Source organism: Acomys minous (assembly GCF_964271855.1).
Source record: "Acomys minous genome assembly, chromosome: 9".
Lineage (NCBI taxonomy): Eukaryota > Metazoa > Chordata > Mammalia > Rodentia > Muridae > Acomys > Acomys minous.
In genome coordinates, this window is record NC_140490.1 from 39,606,524 (window position 1) to 39,623,495 (window position 16,972).

Consider the following 16,972-nt stretch of genomic DNA (forward strand, 5'->3'; position numbering starts at 1 on the left):
GCCAGCATTAGATTGTGTCTATCACTTCTGTTACCTAAAAGGGGGTGGAAAATTCATCACCAGTGCGTGTGTGCGCGCGCGTGTGTATGCGCGCACACATGCGCATGCATGGGTGTGGCTTAACACAGACGGTGTCATGCATGGTATGTGTGCAGTTCCAAAACTGGCTTTTCATACCTGACAATTCTTTCCCATTTCTTCTGGCAATATTCGAGTTTAAAACAAACAAACAACAAAACCAAACCAAAACACCACTCTGAACAAAAGTCAGCAGCTTTACGAGGTGCTTCCAGATGGCACAGCTCCCCCTCAAAGAGGCTGGCCTAGCCCTGCCCACCAGGCCACTTGTGCCTGCTCAACACACCCGCTGTATGCTGCCAAGCCTCCGTGTGGTTCTGCTGTACTGAAGGCCAGGGAAAGGCACCATTCAGGCCAAACCCTCTCTCTGCCTGGGTTGTAATTTCCCGATTATGCAGTCACCACCCTCTCCGCACACACTGATTGCTTCCTGCAATCCTTTCACTCTCAAGGGTTCCTGGGGGCTCCAAGACCAACCAGATTTCAGAGGGCCCCACTAAGCACTGGGAAGGGGCCAATGAACTAGCCAAGCCAGGCCTGTGTGAGCCCCCTCCTTTCCTCCCAGCGAGGCAGGCCATACGCAGAAGGAATCACGGCTTAAATTTTTAAAGTTCAAGAAATAGTTTTAACGAGAAAGAAAAAGGTCACTGTGTTCCACCGGAACAAAGGGGTGCGTGTGTGGCCGGTGTTCAGATACCGACTGCCCGAGTGCTGATCTTGGCTGCATGGCTCTCACTCAGTGCCAGCATGCCCACCTATGAAACAGGATTCCTCTGGAGGCAGCTGCACACAGAGGGGCTGAAGAGACAGGCATGCTGGGTTGAAACACTGACTCTCCCTCCTCACTGGTGCAGCCTTGCATAGATTACATCACCTCTTTGAACCTCAGTTTTGCCACCTGCTTAATGGGAACTGTGAAAATACCTGTATCTGTGTTCTGTGCTTAAATTTGTACATGTTTACGTGGCCGGTAAACGGAAGTGCCAGCAAGCAGAAGACAGGGTTTCTTCAGTCAATAAAGACCGAAAGCTGTACTTTTGGTCCTCATCTGACCTCTGTGTGCGCTCCTCCTCCTCCTCTGGCTCAGCATCAATTCGTTGTTTTTTGGTTTGGTTTGGGTTGGGTTGGGTTTTTTAAGGCAGGGCTTGTCTGTGTAGCCTTGGCTGTCCTGGATTTGCTTTGTAGACCAGGCTGGCCTCGAACTCACAGCAATCTGCCTGCCTCTGCCTCCCTGAGTACTGGGATTAAAGGCGTGTGCTACCATGCCAAGCTCAGCATTAAGTTTTGAAGAGGACTTTTTTTCTTTTTCTTTTCTTTCTTTCTTTCTTTCTTTTTTTTTTTTAATATCTCAGGCCCCAGTCCCAAGCCTTGTCTCACCCTGGGGAGGGTCAGGGGGCAGTGGGGATTCTGTCCTGAGCCCCTCCCTCTCCCATGGCCCCCATGAACAGGCCTCAGTAAATCCTGTTTCTTGGAGCTCAAACAAAAACAAAAACAAAAACAAAAACAAAAACCCAACTCTTCATTCCCCTATGGCCTCTTGCAGCCTCCCTCTTGAGCCCATAGTCCCATTTTGCAAACACCAGCCATGCTTGTCCCCCCCACCCTCAGGGATACCAGAACAGACTCCCAGCTGGAGGCTTAGTCCACACTTAACAAAGTTCTCTTGCATGTTTGGTTTTTTTGTTTTGTTTTGTTTTGTTTTGTTTTGTTTTTGAGAGGCAGGGCTCCTCTGTACAACCCTGGCTGTACTCAAACTCCCAGAGATCCACCTGCCTCTGCCTCCCAAGTGCTGGGATTAAAGGCATGCGCCACCACACTCAGCCTTCTTAACATTCCTGTTTAAAAAGATGTTATCTATCTATCTATCATCTATCTATCTATCTATCTATCTATCTATCTATCATCTTCCTCTATCTTGGAAACCAGGACGTCACACACACACTAGGCAAGCTGTCTACCAGTGAGATAGAGACCTGTGCCCTAGAGGATCTTTAATATAATCTAAATAAAATCCAAGCTCCACATGATCTGATCTATTACTCACAGGGTACCATTAAAAGGTTCAACACAGCAACTAAACACTGGCCATGATGGCACATGCCTTTAATCCCAGCACTTGGGAGGCACTGGCAAGTGGATCTCTGAGTTCGAAGCCAGCCTGGTCTACAGAGTGAGTTCCAGGACAGCCAGGGCTACACAGAGAAACTGAGCCTCAAAATAGACAAACGAAATGGTGATTGCTTGCTTTCCCAGAGACCAACAGGGATCCATCTCTCAGCCCAGAAGGCCACCTCACTCCCCCACCCTGCTGGCCAGCTGATACACCAAGCCTACTGCCCAACTAGCTCCCTCTGCTTTGCTATTACTCTGGTTCTCCACCATGGTGAAGGCCCAAGAATGTTCTCCATCCAGCCCTGGCCCTTCACAACACAGCTCTTTCAGGGACCAACATACAAAGCCTCTAATAAAACTAATACAGCATGCGAGAGAGGGTGGCCTGACTAACCAGGCACAAAGAAATTCTCTCCAGGAGGAGTGGTCTAGAGAGAGTGTGTCAGTCACACTGGACCCCCTCTTTTCGGTTCATGTCTCCTTTCTGAGAAGGAAGTCAGTTACCTTTGCCTCCCTGTGCTTGCAGAATACCAGAGCTGGCCCACGTGGGGCCCAGGACAGAGTGAGAAACAGGCGATGGTCTGTGCACTGAGGGAACCTTGTCTATCAAAGGCTAGTTTGGTTTAGAGATGCTGTGTTGCCTGTTTGAAGACACCACGGTATGCTGTTCCCAGTGTCTAGTTACCAAGTTTCTGAGGATTAATGAAGCTAGCAATGATCTCCTCACCACTGCACTGTTGGTGGACTCGACCGTGGTCCAGGGAAGAAACACAAAGACAGAAACAAAAGCAACAATCCACCTCCTGCTAAGAGCTCACATCCTTCCTGCATGAGGACCTCGGACATGAGCAGAAATCTCAGGACAGCCCTGCTGGATCCCAGGAGCTGGGGCAGAAAAGAGAACCCTACCTTCCACAGCCAGGCCTGGGCAAGCAGAACTTATTCTGTCTTAAGCAAATCAATCGAAGTCTTGGCCAAGCCTGTTTGAGTTGGTGAGAACCCAAGTAGGACTTGCAAGCTGCCAGTATTTGCTCTGTAGACTGAGAGAGCCCAACAGAAACGTTGCTTTGGGACTCTTCGCCAAACAGCCATTGGTTTACTCTGCCAGTAGGGGTGGACCAACTCTAAGCACGTTGCCCATCCTAGTTTTCTGTTCTCCAAAGCCTCCTTGTTATCCTTAAAGATGCCTTGCCAATGCACCCCACATTGGGTGACCTGTGCACCCCACCTTTGGTAATGACCCGTGCACCTGGGTGCCCTTCAGGCCCTGGAAACTAGATCTCCAGATATGACCTTCTGTTTTCACATTCTGAACCAGTTCTATCTAGGGACACATTCACATGGGGTCCTGCGTGAGCTCATACCCTCTGCACGCTACTCAGCTTCCACACAGTCACCCTGCACCCAGCCTTCCTAGCCCCTAACAAGCCGGAGCCAGAGGGGGCCAAGCACTAGGAAGCATCAAGTCCTGGGCTGGCAACATCTTTTCTTTCTCTCTTACATGAATTTAATTTGGTCCTTATAACCAGTCTCTTTCATTCCACTGCCAGAGGCCATACCTGTGGCCTCAAAGGTGCAGACACCCTGTCTCCTGACTCCAAATCGGGTCACTCTCCAGCTCACTTTCCTGGTGTAGAGGAATTTTAATTCAGAACATGGCTGCTTTGGTAAAAGATCACATCCAAAGACATTCTAGGTCTGTGTGAACCAGCTGGAATACAGACAAGTCTTTAATCCAGGAGACAGAGGCAAGCAGATCTCTGAGTTCAAGGCCAGCCTGGTACAGAGCAAGCTTCAGGTAAAGAAAAGCTTAGGTCCAGGTGTGGTGGTGCACGCCTTTAAGACCAGCACTCAGGAGCTAGAGGGACACAGATATCTTGAGTTACTGTCAGTGCTGTTCTGGCATTTTGGTTGAGTCAGTGAGTTAAGAGGCAGGGCAGTAGGGTTGAGTTCATGGCAGTTCAGTTAGTGGAATTCAGAGGCAGTTTTACCAGGATAGTTTTTAAAAAGACAGGTTGAAGAGAGAACAAGCTAGACACAGGTGAAGACAGAAGGAACCAGAGACTGAGAAGGAGCCAGAAGATTAGAACATATTGCCAAAGTTAGTATGAGGCCAAACAATCAGAGACCGAGAGAGAAGCCAGACTGAATCAGTCAGCTTGGAGCGGAGTTTGAGCCAGAATAGCTGAGTTGAACAAGCTGACAAGAGCTCAGAAAGAGCTAGAAGGGGTGAGCTTATTCAGGAGTAAGTCTCAAAGGCTGAAAACATTCTAAACCTAGCTAAGATTGTACAAAGGCTAGAAGGAAGCTTCCAGGACTAGGCCCAGTTCAGCAGACAGCGGCAGTATGCCTTGGAGATGACAATTAAATCAGTTGAATAAAAGATACTTTTAACATCCTGGTACAAGGTTTTTCATCTTGTTGTTCACTTCAAAATGCCTGGGGAGTTGGATGGTGGCAGCACATGCCTTTAATCCCAGCACTTGTAAGGCCTGGGCTATAGACAAGAGTTCCAAGACAGCCAAGGTTATACAGAGAAACCCTGTTTCCAAAAAAAAAAAAAAAAAAAAACTAAGGAAATTCCTAAGGTTCCTGATGGGAGCAGGTGGGTGTGCTTACATATTCCTTGTGCTAGAGGGTGCATTTAGGGCCAGAAATTAACAGTTGTCTGCTTTGCCCTGAGCCTGAACTAGAGCCAATATATGGGACCTGCCTGCCTTGCTTAACAGGCTGTCCCCACCACAGCTCTGTTTCAAGTTCTTCACTGGCACCAAATCCTCAAGCTCCTCCCCCGACTACAGGGACATAGGCACGAGGCTTACCTCAGGCCCATGCCTAAGCACAAGTCCTTCCACACAGAAGATGTGTTGTTGACACCCACTACGCACCCCAGGCCCTCCACAGTAGGGCAGATGTCACATCCTCCTTTCCATTGTTCTCGCTGTTCTTACTAGTCCTTGGGAGATGGATGTTTGCACGTGGGCATGATTTGAGTCTCTTAACAGATGGGACTCTCTGCATTCCAACAGGAAACTGGCTAGATTGCTGGCTGCCATATGGAACTAGGAGGATGGACTCTAAGCTTTCATCACTGAATCCCAGCACACAGCTCACTGAGTACTGGTCCATATACAAATGAAACCATAGGGAAAGGTTCCTTCTCCTCTCCTTGTCCCTGGCCTCAAGGCACCACAACTCAATCTAGAGCCCATTGGACAACCATGGGACCCTCTGTCTAGATAGTCTACTTTCCCACCCTACCTCACCCCCGCCCCGTTTCTTTCTGTTCTGACCTCAACTCATGGTTGGGGCCTTTTATACCCAGCTGTGGGTACCAATCTGCCTCCCAAGTTTTTCCTAGAACCTAATTCCCTTTCTGTTTAAGATGACACAGCCTAGGTGACAAGGCTCAGGCATAGACCATATCAATGAGAAGAAACTGGACACTGTGCTGTCCACTCTAGAGTGAGAGGTCCTGCTGCCCTGGCCTGGCACTGGGGAATCTTTAGGTGGCTCTCTTGTGATTGTGCACAAGTAGTGCTAGCACTTTCATACCTCCAAGAGACAGCCAGTAGTGACACAGAAAATGCCACCATCTTAATCAAGAGTCTTAACTAACAGGATGGGAGGAATCTGAAGGGTGAACCACTGCTGTGACTCTAGACTTAAAAAGGAGATGTCCTAACATAGATGTGGTCATTAGCCAGGGCAAGCCTTGGACCTCCCTCTTAATCAACATTCACAAGCAATTATTCAGGCCTATTTCCCAAAGGTAGGGACATCCCAACATCAACACTGTAGCAAGTTTGAGAAGCCAGCCACTCCTGAAGGCTCGTGTTTAATGGAACCATCACAGCCTTTGAGGTCATGCTCTCCCAGCTACGTCTAATATATCACAGCCGAGCTTTCAGATGACTTCTCCTGAGGCATGTCTTCAAGCATGAGGTTCAGCACGTGCACAATCTCATAGTACAGCTCCTGAAGCCTGGAGAGCAAAACAGAAGAGGACAGCACCCTGAGGACAGCAACTCCAGACCACACACGGCACAGCACAGCAGCCATACCCACCAGGGACATGGGCATCAGAAGAGAACAAGGACATCAGGTAGGTGGAATCCTATATCTGTCACTCTGCTGGGGGCCCCTGGCATCAGTTAACACATCTTACATGTCATGTCAACAACAGACCTCTGGGCTCCAAAAGCAGGAATGGCTCTGTTCTCGGACCCAACGTGGGCATTCCCTGGTGCTCTCCTCTTCAGTTACTCTAGTCTCTGAGGCTTCCAAAGGGATTTCATTGAAAAGTCAGGCTTATGATGTCTGTTCCTTCTTGGAAATCCACAGTAACTCCCTAGTGTCCGCAGCTCTTCAGCTGTCAGTCAAAACCCCAGGCTAGCTGGCACTGAGACTAAGACATGGGTCACATCTCCTCAGGTATCACCATCATTTTACCAGCCCAATGGCTCCTTGTGTGACAGGAAGGAAAGGGGCAGGCACTTGTTCCAAGTACCATGGGAGAGAGGTAGCAGAACCAAGCTCGCATCCTCTGCATTTGACTCAGCACCTCAGACATAGCCCCTGCTCCTTGGAAAGGCACTAGTAAGCATGGGTCTGAAAGGAGAAAGGAGCTGAATACGGGTACAAATGGAAGAGGGCTGGGAAGGCCAGCAGAGCAGAGTCCCTCCCAACTCAGGTTCATGCACACAGCATCCCAGCACACATACATAGGATCCTGCACTCCCAGGAAAGGCCTCAGTGGTGAACCTTGGTCACCAATCCTTCAACTTCCTGGGGGTACACAACATGCCCTGGCCTTGAAGAAGCCATAGGGACCAGTAACTCACTTGCTGATAGTGTCGTCCTGGTTATCCAGAGTGGAGAAGTAGATATCGATGAAGGGGAGGCTGGTGCCAAAATCATCCAGGACCATGGGGTCCGTGTGCCGCAGGGTCTTCCTGAAGTCCTCCACCAGCGTGGTGAAGCTCTTGCCACCACTCTTCTAGAGAGAGAGAAGCACGGAGAGGTCAGTGGGCAAGAGCAGCCACGCTACAGAGACCTGAGAACCCTCATGGATGCCAAGAGTCACAAGTTCACCCTGACCGCTGAGACCGAACCCTGGAAGGATGAAAGTCTCATGGGCCACCATCCCTGATATGAGGCCAAGGGTATAACGGAACAAGAGGATGTCTTAGGATGGTTCTCTGTGGCCTCCTTCCACCCTGAACAAACCGTGGGCATAGCTAGACTGGCAGGGGGGTCTCTAATTCAGAAGAGAGACCAAGAAGAGATGCTCTGACAAAGAGACCCAGCAGGGCCCCTAAGTCACATGAGATGGAGCACACCAGGTGGTACTGGGCTTGGGACTTCCGGCCTATTCTTGTCCTGGTTTTAGGAGTATAGGGATATGAGGGTGAGTGACACCCTGATAAAGCATCCCACCCTCATCCACACCAGAGCCTGGGCTTGACCTGCCAGATGAGCACTCAGTGAAAAGCTCCAGCACAGTGGAGAGCATTAGAACTAACCACCGTACTCAATAGTCCAAATTATTCAGAGACACACACAAATGCAGAAAGAAAAGCATGGCTCCAGAGGCTGCAGGAGAAAGTCCTGCTTTACCTAAATCCACATCAGCCTGGGCCCACCTGCCCATTGTATTGAGTCTAGTTGAGTTGAGCCCAAAGCCTTTGTTCCTGACCATCCCATTAGCCCTAACTGTCCCCTTGTCCATCTGTCTGTCTGCCTGTCTGTCTGTCTGCCTGTCTATCTGTCTGGTCAATCATTCTTCAAGTGGGGCTACCTACCTGTGTGTTCATCAGCCTGCCAACCTCCTCTTGCTGACGCCTCAGGATCATCTGCCTCTCCTCCATAAGTGTCAGGTGCCTCTCCGCCGTCAACTCCCGCTCAAACTTTTTGATGGAGTCCTAGCAAGGCAGGATATCCAAGCCAAGATTGTGCTCCCTACGCCCTTCCCTTACCTATCCTTTCTCCTTGCCTAGCTTACCATGCTGCTCAGGTCTTGACAGAAAGGCCCCCCTGACATAAGGCCAGCCCCTGACTCAAGCTGCCACCTGCAGTTGTAACAGTTTCCTAAGCTCCCCTGGCCTGCTGGCCCCTATCACGAGGTGATGAACTTAGGGAGAAGAGTCAGGTACACACGAGAGAGGGCCATCTGGCTACCTCTACACCACTTCATAAAACACAATTCCAGCTTGTCCAAGAAGCCTGGCCCATACCTCTATCTGCCATGACTAACTTGAGTGGCACATGCACAGGCACACACACACACACACATGGACACACACACACACACACGGACACACACATGGACACGGACACTACACAACCTCACCTCTGTGTGCATGATCATCACACCCACAAACATGTTGAGGAAGATGAAGGAAGCAAGCAAGATGAAGATGATGGTAAATGCCCGGCTTATAGTAAACTTCCTCTTGTCCAGCTCTTCCTGCAGGTCTGTCCAGCCATCAACCTGGTCAGGCAAGGCAGGGTAGACTGAGCACCAAGGCCCAGCAGAGTGGGTTTCTATGACACCTATACCAGGGGAACATCAAACCCACTAAGGTGGCTAGTACCTCAGCATCTGCACTGGTACTTCCTCCCCACCCACTAGATATATGAATATATATATATATACATATATATGCATATACATATACATTGTTGATATATGTTGGTTCAGGAATGTAGGGTACCACTAGTTGGGAGCCAACACGCCTGTGGGAGTCTCTTCTCTCCAGGCCTCCCATTTTCTCCTAACAGGCACAAGCCTATTACCAGGCCCACCTTTGGAAGAAAACAAAAACAAAACAAATTCTTTAAAAAGAAAAAAACACCTTTTATATAATTCAAAAGTCTAGACTTTGAGACTTGTGCTTTGTTTATCCTGGGTGGATTTGTGACCGTTTATTAAAATAAATAAATAAAAAGCTGTATTCTGTGGGATTCATTTATAACTTAAGGTTAATCCAAATTAAGTATCACTTGAGAAGTCTAGCAAGTTTTGTTACCCTGCGCAACACATGGATTGGTTTATAAAAATCACAGAATTAGAGACAGAAATGGACTCCACTGGCTGCTGAGCAGTCCCAGCATGCCCACCCCCAGGCCTCCTGTACCGCAGTCATAAGCGCCTGAACATGGGGAAGGCCCCACAGGGGCCCAGCACATCTACGCGCTCACCATCCCTGGGCAGGTCCCTCCGCTAGCTCTGCCCTCGCCGCGCTTCCCAGACACAGTACCGTGGCCAAACTGAAGAGAGTAAAGAAAGCTGCAGCCAGGTTCCCCCAGTTATTCAGATCACCCTTCTCCCGACCTCCAAACAGACAGAATCCCAGGATAGCGAAGATGAACATGAGGACGAAGAGCAGGGTCAGCACAGAGGCCACAGTGTAGACTGTCTGCCCCACAGCGGTGATGAGAGTCTGCAAGGCAGGGAGACTGCAGCTAGGATAAAAATGCTCCCCCCCCCATAAGCCATTCCAGAGCGTCATCGTCGAGGGCCCGCCTCCCCAGTTCACAGCTGTCCTCAGGACCTCAAGCCGTGCCCAGTACATAGTAGGTGTTAAATAACTATTATCTGAATGAACGAACGAATGAGCGAGATCAGAACTGTGCCCAGACTGAGGGCTCCACCGGTCTCACAGTGGCAGCCACTCTGTGGCATGGGCAGGCTGTATACACTGTCTTAGCTCTGGGTCGTTTTTTGTTTGTTTTTCATCAGCCCCACTGATCTCTGTTGGAACCCAGTCTGACCCTGTGCTCATCCCAAGACGTCACATTTGTGCTCCTCAGCTAAGAGGCAGGCGCAGGTCCAGGAGGAATAGGGGCACCATCGTGTACTTGAGGATGGAGGGCAGGCCAAGAGGAAAAAGGCTCCCCGTTCTTTCTGGGCCTCACCTCACAGGAAGCCCCCCATCTTATGACCTGAATCTTCCTCCTGCAACATGGGTAACCATCCTGTCCTCCCTTTTCTTGTCCATCCCTGGAGAGCCAAATGCATTCATTGTTCAGTGACCTGAGACGCGCACCGAGTAGTGCTTTATAAACATTGGCCTACTAAGAGTGTTTTCACAGGCTGTAGTGGTCTAAAAAAAAAAAAAAAATGGCTCCCATAAGCTCATATACTTGAGTGCTTCGTCACCAGGGAGAGGAACTCTCTGAAAGAATTGGAAGGATTAGGAGGCGTGGCAAGGCAGTGTGTCGCTGGGGATGGTCTTTGAGATTTCAAAAGCCCATGGCAGGCACAGTCTCTCTTCTTGCCTGCAGATGAAGGGGTAGCTCTCAATGACTTCTCGAGCACCATGCCTGCTGTGTCTGTGGGTATGCTCCACCCCGCCCCCCCCCCTGCATGGTGATAATGGATTAACCCTCTGGCCTGTCAACCAGCCCCCCCAAAATGTTTTCTTTATAAGAGTTGCCTTGGTCTTGGTGTCTCTTCATAGCAATAGAACGTTGACTAAGACAGAAGTTGGTGCCAGGCAGCAGCAGCAGCATACACCATTAATCCCAGCACTTGTGAAGCAGAGGCAGGAGGATTTCTGAGTTTGAGGCCAGTCTGGTCTATAAAGCAAGTTCTAGGACAGCCAAGACTACACAGAGAAAACTTGTCTCAGGAAAAAAAAAAAGAGAGAGAGAGAGAGAAAGAGAGAGATAAGTTGGTTCCAGGAACTAGGGTATTGCTGTGACAGGCCTGACCATACTGGGGTTGTTTGTTTGTTTGTTTGTTTGTTTGTTTGTTTGTGGAATATGGAAGACTTTGGGACTTTGAACTAGAAAAATGGTTGGACACTTTAGGCGGGGCTTAATGGCCCATCCTAGTTGGAACATGGAAGACAGTGCTGAGGGCGATTTGAATTGTGGAGGCCCAGCTCTAGGAGTTCCAGAGGGGAAGAATATTAACAAGCAGCCTAGAGCTCATCCTTTTAATAGGCAAATAATGTGGCTGCTTTTTGCCTTTATCCTATGAATCTCCCTGAGGCTAAATTAAAGGGGGAGGGGAAGGGAAGGGGGATTGGATCAAGGGCATGGGAAGAGATTTTGAGAGAGCCAAGTAGTGACTGTGTCATGTAGTTACTAGTGGTCAGTCTTATGAAGACCTAAAGGAGCAAGTGGCGAAAGGAAAAATACAAACTGTACAGTCTGAGGGGGAAGAGGGCACCAGGAAGTGTAACGGAGCTAAGTCCAGTGCTCAAGGAGATAAGCGTAAAGAAAACCTGATGGAATAAAGAGCGCGGTGGCCTCAGGGAGAGACCCCCACACAGCCAAGCTTCCAACTCATGAAAGTAAATTGAAGAAAAGTGTAAATGGTGAAGGAAACCATTGAAACCAGAAAGCTGATAAAAAGGTATTTGAAACTAGGGCCATGTTCCAGCCCAATCAAGAAGCAGAGCCGGACAGCTTCAGCCACGTGGTTCTGGCTTTAGAGTCAAGGCACAAGAAAGAGGTTGTGGGATTTTCCTTTTCAGCTAAGGAAAGCTGCTGAGGCCAGGCATGTGTCCAGAGTGTCCCTTGCATGGAGGTCCAGAGAGGCCATTGTGTGAAGAAAGGTCGTTGAAGGTGAAGCCTGGATTGCCTTAGAGACTCCAAGATGGTAGAGATGTCAGAGTCTTGGGATAGCTGCTGAGATGAGCTGCTAACAGGGAGTGGAACCAGCCCATGAGAGAGAGGTGTGCAGCAGTCAACAAAGCTAGAAGGAATTGAAGATCTGAAGAGCCCTTCAGCATCGGCCATGGAGATGCAGAAGCTGGAGTTTGCCCTGCTGGTTTTAGGTCCAGTATTACCTCACTATGTTCTCTTTGTTCCCTTTTGGAACAGTATTGTATATTCTATGCCATTGTATATTGGAAGTATGTGATCTGTTTTGTATTTTGGTTTTACTGGGGTTTACGGTTAAGAGACTGCCTGAGTCTCAGAACAGACTTTGAACTTTGGATTTTTAAACAATGTTGAGACTATGATAGACTAGGGGACTCTTGAAGATGGACTGGATGCATTTTTGCATCTTAATATGACTACAAGCCAGAAAGTGAAACATGTTAGTTTGAATAAGAAAGGCCCCCATAAGCTCATATATTTGAATGCTTAGTCACCAGGGAGAGAAACTCTTTGAACAGATTAGAAGGGTTAGGAGGTGTGGCTTTGTTGGAGGAAGTAAAGCCCATGCTGGGCACAGTCTCTCTCTTAGCCTGCAGATCAGGAGCTCTCATAGGTCTCCAGCACAATGCCTGCTGTGCCAGTTGCCATGCCATGTTAATTAACCCTTTGAAATTGTAAGAAGACCCCAATTAAATACTTTCTTTTATAAATATTGCCTTAGTCGTGGTGTCTCTTCACAGCAAGCGACACAGCAAGTGACTAGGACACACACATCATTTCTGGTAGGTGGCTTAGTATCAAGACGAAGGGTCACAGGCTTAGGGAACATTGGTCTTGGTCACAGTACAATCCAATGGCATAGTAAGGGGTGTCTACTAAACTCTTTCTCCCATGCCACCACCTCCAAGCACCAGTGGCCTTGAGCACAGAGACCCTTAAAACTGGTTTAGCACTGGGAAGGCAGCTTGGAGCTAACCACAGAAGAGTACGGATGATGGGGTGTTCTAGGAGGAAGAAAGGTCATCTCAGAGGAATATGCTGCTCTGAATTCCCCCAGGGAATAAGACCAGTGTTTTCCGATCCACTCTGAAAGAACTAGGGTTTCTGTAGTTGCCTGTCTCCCTGCTAGGCAAAGACAGAACTTTCCTCAAGCTGCTCCAAACTGCGCATGGCTCACGTACTTGGCCACGATAGTCAGCTTTCTGGAAGTGGCTGGATCCTGATATCTCTTCACACATCCTTAGCCCTTCCTTCCAGGATGCACCATAGTCCCTACCCTACCCACAGGGTGTGTGAAGCAAAAACTTGCTGAGATTTGATGAGCCTTTCCTATAGAGGGTTTTCTCTGGTGATGAAGCTTTCTGCTCTGGTCTCTCAGTGGTGTGGGACCCCATTGCAAGGGGCTGGAGGGAGCAGGACAACGAGCTACAGACAAGTGTCACTACTTAGGAGTCCATGCAACAAGCTTTCAGAGGAAAGAGTCAGTCAGAGACGACACTCAGATCTGACTTGGCAACTGAAAGGGACTGGGGGAGACACTTCAACCAGAAAAACCAAAGACTGGAGGAGGAACCGAGGTCCAGAGATGTAAAGGTAAGTGTGAGCCAAGTGTGGCGAGCCTGTAGGTTAGACACATGTGTCTGAGGAAGGCATGAAACCTCCAAATGGCACTTGTGTCTGCGAGTCAGAATCCTAGAAAATAGAGACGATCACCCAGAGAGGAGACAGAAAGAGGACAGTGAAGTTAATTCTGAGAAAACAAAGCAATGGCCAGGCCAGGAAAATCCACATTGAGAAGGCAGCCTAGAGAAATCAAAGAGCAACAAGTGAGGCCAATAGCCACCTAGTGGGAAACAAGAGAGGCAAGTCATCTGAGAGGGGGCTGGGGAGAGAGCGGGCCCTGGGGAGAGACCAGGAAGCTGCAACAGGAAGGAAAAGGCACCATTACCTGGAAGCCTGGCCTGGAAGTGGAGAGGAATGAGGCCTGGGCACACACATGTACATATACACACACATGTGATTACATGGGTGTAAGCAATGAATGGCTGTCGGTGTATGCCAAGGGGGAAAGCTCACATTTAGGGCACAGACACACCCCGATTGGACAAATAGGAAATAGACCCAGGCCAGCCCCTTCCTCGAGAGCACCTACTGGGCCTAGGATGCACACCTGTAGGACGGGCTAAGGAGGAGAGGTCATGCCTGTTCTGAAATGTTCTGAAGACTACTCCATGGCCTTGGCAACTCAGGAAGATGGTGGGAATGGTACCATCAGAGTAGCCTTACCAAAACCAAGAGACTCTCCTCCATCAAAAAAGAACGGCAGCTGATCTCATGGAGGCATTTTCTTAGTTAAGGAAGGTTCCCTCCTTTTGGGTAACTCTAGCCTGTGTCAAACTGACGTAAAACTAGTCAGTACACTGCCTCTGCCTGCTTTCTTGGATACTAACTTAATAGCATGTCTTTCTTTTTCATGTTCATCTTTTGGCTCCTGATGGCTGCAGAGATATGTGGTTTGCTTGTCCTGTTGGTTTTCTCTCAAACTCTAATAAAAAGGTCCTGGAGAGGAAAAAAAAGGGGGAGGGCAGAATGGCAGCCAGCGGTCAAAGTCACCAGAACACTGGGAAGTCCTGGCTCACAGCTCACAGCAGTCTGCACCATAAGAAAGGCAGCTACCACACCATGGAAAGGTTCAGGTTGGCCTGTACAGCCAGACGCAGCTTTCAACCCTGACACTGTACTAAAGGGTTGTTGTTGTTGTTGTTGTTGTTGTTGTTGTTGTTGTTGTTGTTGTGTTTTGCCTGTATGTATGTGCACTCTGTGTGTATGCCTGGTGTCTGTGGAGACAAGAGGGCCTTTGATCTCCTAGAACTGGAGTTAGAGAAGGTTGTGAGATGCCACGGAGAATCTGGGAACTGAACCTGGGCCCTGTGTAAGAGCAGCCTGAGCTCTTAACTGCTGCGTCAGCCCTCTAGACCTCAGCCTTGACATTTCACTGCTGAGCAACTTTCCCTCAGGAAATATTTCTGTCAGGTGGCCTGTGGTGCTGAATATTGACCAGGACACGTACACGTAGCCATTTCCAGTCAGCTGGACAGCTGCATGGTGGTCATGTCTTCCATCTAGGGGAAACCAGACTTAGAGCCACAAGCTCAATTTCTTCCTCTGTAGAATGAAGGTAAGCACATCTTTATTACCAGTTTCAAGACCAAGATGATATTGATAAAGATGAATTAGCAGCAGGAAGATAATACTCAAGTGGTTTTGGGGTTTTTTTGTTGTTGTTGTTTTTTGTTTTGTTTTGTTGTTTTGGTTTGGTTTGGTTTGGTTTGGGTTTGGTTTGGTTTGGTTTGGTTTGGTTTGGTTTGGTTTGATTTGGTTTGGTTTGGTTTGGTTTGGGTTTTGGAGACAGGGTTTCTCTAGGTAGCCTTGGCTGTCCTGGACTCAATCGATAGACCAGGCTGGTCTCAAACTCACAGCAATCCACCTGCCCCTGCCTCCCAAGTGCTGAGATTAAAGGCACCACACCCAGCTCAAGTCTTTATTTTTTAATGAGCTTCCCACAGTGCATATGCACATTCAAGTACACACACACACACACACACACACACACACATACACACACACACACACACACACACACACACACACGGTGCTCACCTTGATGCCTCTGCTGTAAGGGATAACTTTGAGGATCCGCAGGGACTGGATACCATCAGCAATGTTGAGGAAGCCGTAGCGGCTTCCCTTGCTCTTGCGGAGGACATAGGGTATCAAGACAATGATGATGATGATGACGTCCATTAGGTTATAGCCATTTCTCCAGTATTTGGTGGGCTCCACATAGACCTTCATGATGAACTCACAGGTGTAGACGGTGACAAAGAGAATCTCTGACACCTGCAGGGGTCACAGGGGTTAAGAGACCAAAGCAAATGCAGAGGGCGCCCCGTTGTCTGGCCCTTTCCCTGCCGAGACCACCCAATCAGGTGCGGAGAAAAAACCCAGATCTCCTAGCTCTCCTAAAGAGCCTGGTTCCTTCCCGTTTTCAGCCTTCCTGGCTCTAAGGCTGGGTTTCCCTTACGTGCAAGGCCTTGTAGCTGACCAGCTGACTGTAAATGGCTCTATGTACAGGTCCTGGTTAATATTCAACATAGCAGGCCACTGGACATAAATATTTCCCAAGAGAAAGTCCCAAGACTTTTCTGGCCATCATTGTGCATATACACACTTTTCAGGTGAAATATACAAATATCTAGTTATATTTAACCCATCACCATCATCACACACAGCTAAAGAACAGTGGTGGTGGGGGGAAGTCACCTGTTTTTGGAGGGCAGTCTGCTTTAAAAAAACAAAAACAAACAAACAAACAAAACCTTTTATACTGTTTGAGCCAATCTCCTCCGAATGTTTCTCTCTCAGCTATAACTCCAATGGTTGCCCTATTGCCAGTAGAACCTTTCAGAAACATCTAAGATTTTTCTCTTCATCAAAATCCATTTGTCATCATTTAATATGCATTGTGACTGAAAAGACTGCAACAACCAAGTGCCAAGCAAGCCTGGTTTTGGGAAGTGGGAAATGAATGATTAAGACAGATCCCTGGTGTTGGGGAATTTTGAGTGGGGAAGAGATAGGATCTCAGCCCCTGCCCAAAAGAGAGACTTAAGGGGAGCTGGCCAGGGCTACTTGGAAGGCAGGGAGGTGGCAGTCACCCAGGCAAGAGGTGAGAGAAGAATTCGGTATGGAGCCGGGTTTGTTGTTGGCAGGAGGATGGTCAGGGGAGAGATAGCCAAGAAGCTCCAGGCTTCAAACACAGTGACTGGGCCCCTGGGGTGAGGGAAAGACTGCTCACTTGCGCACTGGGGAAAGCAAGGCTTGGCGTTGGTTAGTATCTTTTCATTGTTTGCCAGAAGTGGGAGGGTTTGTAACCAAGTTCATGACCCCACGTGGATACAGCGTCTCTACTTCACACTGCCCTCTACACTGGGCATGAAGGCTGACCCAGTTCCATGAGGTGACTGGCCTGTGGGAGGGGCTGGATGTCCATGAATCTAGTAACCGAAAGAGTTTTAAATGTCTAGAATTTGACAACCCTCCGAAGTGCGGGAGAAACCTTCAGTCCAGACTTGCCTGGTTTTCAGCATAGAACTGAAGCTTC

At 48.8% G+C, this 16,972-nt stretch overlaps 1 protein-coding gene across 2 annotated transcripts in view; it reads right to left on the reverse strand.

Annotated features, from left to right (window-relative positions):
- Positions 1–6,009: 6,009 nt before the first annotated feature.
- Positions 6,010–16,972, reverse strand: part of CATSPER3 (cation channel sperm associated 3) — a 75,075-nt gene continuing 64,112 nt past the window's right edge. For both annotated transcript variants that reach the window (XM_084795806.1, XM_084795805.1), the window contains exons 3-8: positions 15,469–15,708; positions 9,453–9,635; positions 8,543–8,683; positions 7,995–8,114; positions 7,035–7,189; positions 6,010–6,175 (exon numbers count right to left, since the gene is read on the reverse strand). In XM_084795806.1, the coding sequence (XP_084651932.1) occupies positions 6,076–6,175; positions 7,035–7,189; positions 7,995–8,114; positions 8,543–8,683; positions 9,453–9,635; positions 15,469–15,708 (939 nt within the window). In that variant the 3' untranslated portion in view covers positions 6,010–6,075. The remainder of the gene's footprint in view (positions 6,176–7,034; positions 7,190–7,994; positions 8,115–8,542; positions 8,684–9,452; positions 9,636–15,468; positions 15,709–16,972) is intronic.